The following is a 7,012-nucleotide window of genomic DNA, read 5'->3' on the forward strand; positions in this document are numbered from 1 at the left end:
ATCAATTCTGACTTTTTTTCTTGCGATTCTGATTTTTTTTTTCACAATTGCATGTTTATATCTTGGAATTCTGACTTTCTCACAACTGCTAGTTTATAACTCAGAATCCTGACTTTTTTTTTCTGACAATTCAGTCTTTTTTGAGTTTATATCTCACAGTTCTGACATTTTTTTTTTCAGAATTGCAACTTTATTTCACAGAATTATGAGTTTATTTCTCATAATTGTGAGTTTATATCTCACAATTCTGACTTTATAACTCACAATTGCAAGTTTATATCACAATTCTGAGAAAAGAAGTCAGAATTGCAAGTTTGTAAAACGCAACTTGAGAAAAAAGGTCAGAATTGTGAGGTAAAAATGACCTTTTTTATTTTTATTCAGTGGCGGAAAAGAGCTTCCATACAAATTTGACAATATTACTTTTTAACTGTATTTTTGATCAATTCTGACTTTTTTTCTTGCGATTCTGATTTTTTTTTTCACAATTGCATGTTTATATCTTGGAATTCTGACTTTCTCACAACTGCTAGTTTATAACTCAGAATCCTGACTTTTTTTTTTCTGACAATTCAGTCTTTTTTGAGTTTATATCTCACAGTTCTGACATTTTTTTTCAGAATTGCAACTTTATTTCACAGAATTATGAGTTTATTTCTCATAATTGTGAGTTTATATCTCACAATTCTGACTTTATAACTCACAATTGCAAGTTTATATCACAATTCTGAGAAAAGAAGTCAGAATTGCAAGTTTGTAAAACGCAACTTGAGAAAAAAGGTCAGAATTGTGAGGTAAAAATTACCTTTTTTATTTTTATTCAGTGGCGGAAAAGAGCTTCCATACAAATTTGACAATATTACTTTTTAACTGTATTTTTGATCAATTCTGACTTTTTTTCTTGCGATTCTGATTTTTTTTTTTCACAATTGCATGTTTATATCTTGGAATTCTGACTTTCTCACAACTGCTAGTTTATAACTCAGAATCCTGACTTTTTTTTTTCTGACAATTCAGTCTTTTTTGAGTTTATATCTCACAGTTCTGACATTTTTTTTTTCAGAATTGCAACTTTATTTCACAGAATTATATTTCTCATAATTGTGAGTTTATATCTCACAATTCTGACTTTATAACTCACAATTGCAAGTTTATATCACAATTCTAGAAAAGAAGTCAGAATTGCAAGTTTGTAAAACGCAACTTGAGAAAAAAGGTCTGACTTTGCAAACTTAGTATAAGACATTTCTTTCAACATCTATGTTGATGCAAATTACAGCACATATCACCATGCCAGGTGATCCACAATATAGCAGATTGTCAGTGAGATTAGTTGTTTACACAGTTTGCGGCCATACATTTCCACCCAATAGTACACGATAGCGTATTGATTGAAGTTGAGCAAGTTGTGGCAGATGTTTTCCTTAGGAGATTATTTGTATATTGTTGTAATTGCTCAAGTGTTGTTTTAGTTCCTATTTAAGCAAAACTTACCTGCCAAAGCCCATTTTCACTCACATTTGATGTTTGACAAGTGTTTATTGTGGACATTCATTTGGACATTCACTGGACAAGTATTGATTACATGATAAAATGTAAGACTTTTTCTTGACTCTTATCTTGACAGCTTCAAGTGGACAAAATACAACAACCTTACAGCATATTGATGTAAATTACCACAGAAATCATTAGCCATTTTGCCAGTATAACCTATTAACTAATGTTAAGAAGATTAGTTATTTACACAGTTTGAGGCCATAAATTTTCTACCAAACAGCATATAGATTATTTGTAAGGACACAGCGGTAATCTCAGTCGAATGGACTGCTGAGGTCTCATAAATTTCACCTGGTTCTTTTATCAGCAAGCCTCTGTACTTTCATTCTCTGCACACCTGAAAGGGGAACTACAGGAGCCAGTCAGTTGATATTTAAAACTTGTGTCATGAGAAGGTGAAATGCTTTAACTGCTGTTTTATGAGCTCAGAACAATACATGGCAAAAACAAATGAAACGCATTAAAATGGAACAGAATTTGACAGATAAACAAAGTTTGTACTCAAGATAAGTCTTTCTTTTCCTGTTTACAGTAGTGTTGCGTCTAGGCTTGTTTTGTAAGAAAAGAACGTTTCGCAAATACTTATTCACACCCACAGAATCTGGCTAAAATAAATAAAACAGTGTTGAATACGTGCCATTCTTTCTTACGCATGCAAGGAAATCCATATAAAAAAAAGTTGTTTTCCATCACACTTGTTTTCTTGAGATGCCCCACCTCAGATGCAATTTCCCAGCCTCCTGTGGCTTTTCTTTTTGCTGTGATTATCAGATCAGTTATTGTTTGGTGTCTCTCAATACATTTTTACAGGACCAATAAACTAAAGTGCCGTTGACAGCTTCTGACCAGAAATGCAAATGTTTTCACAAAGGAGAAGGGAATCCTGGATAAACTTGTGGTTAGTCCCTCTCTCTCTCCCTCTCCCTCTCTCTCTCTCTCTTTTTCATGGATGGAGATATGGAGATTATAGAATCCAGGGACTATGAGTTCTACCTGGTCTTCATTTCCAAAAAGAGAAGTAAAGTATCATTGACTGCTCCATGTTATGTTGACGTGGCACATTTAAATGGCCCCATGTATATAACAGGCCGCATTGCTTAGTTGGACAGTAAAACAGTAGTCGTTCTACAATATATCTGTCCGCATATAATCACTGAGACTAGAGGATATTTCCAGCTGAACATAGTTGAGGTCTACATAGATGCAGAATTAGGTTTTCCAAAGCCAGAATGGTGAGTTTTTTTTGACTCAAGCTGTATCAGTCTTCTTATACATTGCTTTATGTACTCTTTTTTTTCTTTTAATATTTAAAACTTGATGCAATTTATTTTATTTTAATATTTTATTTCATTTTACTTTATTTTATATGTGGTTCATTTAATTATTTATTTATCAGATACCACAGTTTATTTCATAAGCATTCTGCATTTTTAAGTTTTTAATGAGAAGCAAGACGGAATACTAATATAATCCTAATAATTTCTTACAGGGATCTCTCGAAAATGATATCAATCAGGATTTTCAGGACGCAATTGATGTAATTCAGCGTCACTCTCAGATACGACACTTTGACAATGGTATATATACATAAAAAAATGATATACCATAATAAATAATAATATAAATGTCACAAAATTAAATTTACTATGCAATATCATTAAGTATAAAAAAGCATTTTGACAAATTTTCTTTACATTTTTTATTCCAGAAAACAAATACTATGAGAATTTGGAAAGCCAACAGTCCTCGGTGAGACATGCCATCTCATATTATCAGTTCACACCTCATTTTGAGCCTCCAGGACCGGTGTATGACTGGAATGAATCCTCAGTAAGTTCACAACTTTTTCAATTTTTTAAAACTGTAAGACGATACGTTTACTTATTTATTTGTGACTAACAAAGCTTCACTCTCTACTGTATCAGCAGACATGGCCTCACATTGTGCCAGACGTGTCTCTGGGGCCATTGTGTTCTGCTGAGTCTTCAGCATTTTACTCAAATTTACCACAGCGCCACGGAAAAGGTAAAAAAAAAAAAAAAATTCTCTGTGTTTGAAAATGTAAGAGTTCAATATATGGGAGTCTCTAAACTGCATATGTGACCCTGGACCACAAAACCAGTCATAAGGGTAAATTTTTTGAAATATAGATTTATACATCATCTGAAAGCTGCATAAATAAGCTTTCCATTGATGTATAGGACAATTTTTGGCCGAGATATTTGAAAATCTGGATTCTGACGGTGCAAAAAAATCAGAATACTGAGAAAATCACCTTTAAAGTTGTCAAATGAAGCTCTTAGAGATGCATAATACTAATCAATAATTACATTTTGATATATTTGCGACAAAAACTTTTACAAAACATCTTCATGGAACATGATCTTTATTTAATATCCTAATGATTTTTGGCATAAAATAAAAATTTATCATTTTGATCATTTTAACTTTCACAGAGGGAATTTTGGGTTTCTAATTTCGTCACACCCTTATTCAGAAAAAAAACCTAGAACAGAAAGGAAACAATTTTGGGGAAATAAAATGTTCTTCAGGATATGGACAGGAACGTAAAGTTTGGTGTGTGTAAGTGCTACTGAAGTGGAGATTTATGGCTTAGTGTAGAAGAAAAAACGTATTTCGCGAAAACAGCCTTTAAAAATATGTATTCTAATTGCAATCTATTGACACAAATAGATAAAGTGCTATAAAAGAAACACTTGTTTTGAAACAGTGTTTTTTTGGATGTTTTCTTCCCACTTATGAAAAACCAAAAAGCCCAAAGTCTCAAACTTGACAGGTGGATGACAAAAACTGTGTTTTTGCCTGCAGTGTCTCCCCTTAAAACTGGTTTTGTGATCCAGGGTCACAAATCATAACCTAAATAATAAACACACACATTAACATACTCATGCACGTCCTAAAAACTGACTGTACTGCATTTTCATGCTTCATGGTTTTCAACAAAGTTGATTTCTTTACAATACAGAAGTGCTGAATGCATCATATATATATTCCTCTTCCTCATTAGGTCGTAAGAAGCTACGCTTATATGAATATCTGCATGAAGCTCTACATGATGACAACATGGGCGACTCAATCCAGTGGACAGACCGAGGGAGCGGCATCTTCCACTTCATCTCAAAAAATAAAGAAAAACTGGCCGAATGCTGGGGTCAACGCAAGGGCAACCGCAAAACCATGACCTACCAGAAAATGGCACGCGCTCTCCGCAACTACAGCCGCACGGGTGAGATTGTGAAAGTGCGTCGCAAGCTCACTTATCAGTTCAATCCGGCTATTCTGCAGCGATTGAGCTCAATCCCAGGCTACAGCTCAGGCCCTTCATCCAGAGACGTGGCCCTTCATCAGCAAGGCTCTGCGGAGCACGTCTACTACAGCTCTCCTCTACCAGACTGCCATTACTGGTATGGCCAGTACTCTTACCAGGGCGAGTACGATCTTGCTACTGTGCTGACAATGCACGAGGACCCCAAAATAGGCGTTCCAGCTCAGTGATTCTCAAAGAGCTGATCCCTGTCATTCCATGAATTCTGAAAGTTCTGTCTTTTACAAGGGAGATTCTTTAAAATAAGCTTTGACTTGTAGTAAAAATTTACAAAAATGCCTACAGTGCATTAGAAATGAGTGCAGGATGTAATAACTAGGATGTTATACTGTTTAAACACTGCAAAAAATGTTTTTCTTACTTAGATTTTTTTTGTCTTGTTTCCAGCCAAAATATCTAAAAAATTCTTAAATCAAGAAGGATTTTCTAGATGAGTAAAAATGATCTTGTTTTCAGAAAAAAAACAAGTCAAAATTAAGTGCTTTTGCTTAAATCAAGCCAAATAATCTGCCAGTGGGGTAAGAAAAATAATCTTGGTTTCTGTTTGAAATAAGATTTTTTTTTTCTTACCCCATTGGCAGATTATTTTGCTTGTTCTAACCAAAAGATCACTTAATTTTGGCTTGTTTTTTTCTGAAATAATAAAATAATAATAATTTTTACTCGTCTAGAAAACAAGTGTTTCTTGGCTGGAAACAAGACAAAAAATCTAAGTAAGAAAAGCATTTTTTGCAGTGATTAGAAATTAGAAAAAAATATATATATCAGCAAAGATGCATTAAATTGATCAAAAGTGACAATAAAGACATTTATAATGTTAGATTTCTATATCAAATAAATCATTTTTTTAAAAGTATCAGATAAGTGTCCTGAAAAATCAGGAAAAAATTACACTATAAAATAAATATAAGTGTTGGGCAACGATTAATCGTGATTAATCGCATCCAAAATACATACATACATACATAATATATATGTGTGTGTATTGTGTATATTTATTATGTATATATAAATAAATACACATGCATGCATATATTTAAGCAAAATATGTTACGTTTATATTTTAAATATATTTATATATAATATCAATTATATGAATATAAATATATACATGTAAATATTTTCAAAATATATACTGTATGTGTGTGTCTTTATATATGCATAATAAATATACACAGAACACACATACTGTTTATTATGTACACAAATACATTTATTTAGGATGCGATCAATTGTGATTAATCACGACCCAGCACTATTAAACACATTAAAACAGCAAACAGTTATTTAAAATTGTAATATATTGTACAATACTACTGTTTTTTTGTTTGTTTGTTTGTTTGTTTTTTAATAAAACAAATGCGACCTTAATGAGATAAGTGACTTCCTTCACAAAAATGTAAAAAATCATTAAAAAATGTAACTTTTGAAATGCAGTGAACATGTACGTTGGCCCTAAAAATGATTTGGACATTTAAAATATAAACGTCTTTGCATTTAAAACTATCAAACCAAAAAATATGTCCTTAAAACATGACAGGGTGAGCACTTTTTAAGCAAAACATTTTACATTTCTAAAATAAAAATAAAAATTATATTTTGTGTGCAATTAATCCACATACTTTTTTTTATTATCGACTGTTTGTCTGTCAGTTGTCGTATATATTAATGTTTACTTTTCTCAACTTGTTTATATAAGATCAATTGTTGTATTGCTCAAATAAAGTTTCCTGTCTTGAAAATCCCAACAAATTTGTTTGTTAAACTCTCCGCTGCAACATGTACGGTTGAAGCCGCTGTATAAACGTTTGCGCTGATTTCTTTGCAAATGCACTGGGCTAAGCTTATCTAATTTCAGAGAGACGATTGTTTGTGACTGCTTTCTGTGTCATATTACAAACTGATCTCAAATCACCTTCCTCTTTGTAAGATAGCAATCAAACACTAATGTAGTGCTGCTGTATAATTTTCATACTGGACAATAAACACTGGTCTCATAACAACTGTGCTCTTTCAGATTTTATGATTGAAGTTTTAAATATTGCACGTTGCTTTTTCCCATCATTTCAAAGTTCTTGATTATCTGAGCACAAATGAATGTGCATTTTT

The 7,012-nt window shown here is 32.5% G+C and overlaps 1 protein-coding gene across 1 annotated transcript; it reads left to right on the top strand.

The window, feature by feature from the left end:
* Nucleotides 1–2,682: 2,682 nt before the first annotated feature.
* LOC141332726 (transcription factor Spi-C-like) lies at nucleotides 2,683–5,073 on the top strand. Its single transcript, XM_073837692.1, has 5 exons — nucleotides 2,683–2,789; nucleotides 3,047–3,134; nucleotides 3,266–3,387; nucleotides 3,486–3,582; nucleotides 4,586–5,073. The coding sequence occupies exons 1-5, from the start codon at nucleotides 2,787–2,789 to the stop codon at nucleotides 5,071–5,073; spliced, it is 798 nt and encodes a 265-aa protein (XP_073693793.1). The 5' UTR covers nucleotides 2,683–2,786.
* The last annotated feature ends 1,939 nt before the right edge of the window (nucleotides 5,074–7,012 follow it).

This window comes from Garra rufa, chromosome 4 (assembly GCF_049309525.1).
Source record: "Garra rufa chromosome 4, GarRuf1.0, whole genome shotgun sequence".
In the NCBI taxonomy this organism is placed as follows: Eukaryota; Metazoa; Chordata; class Actinopteri; order Cypriniformes; family Cyprinidae; genus Garra; species Garra rufa.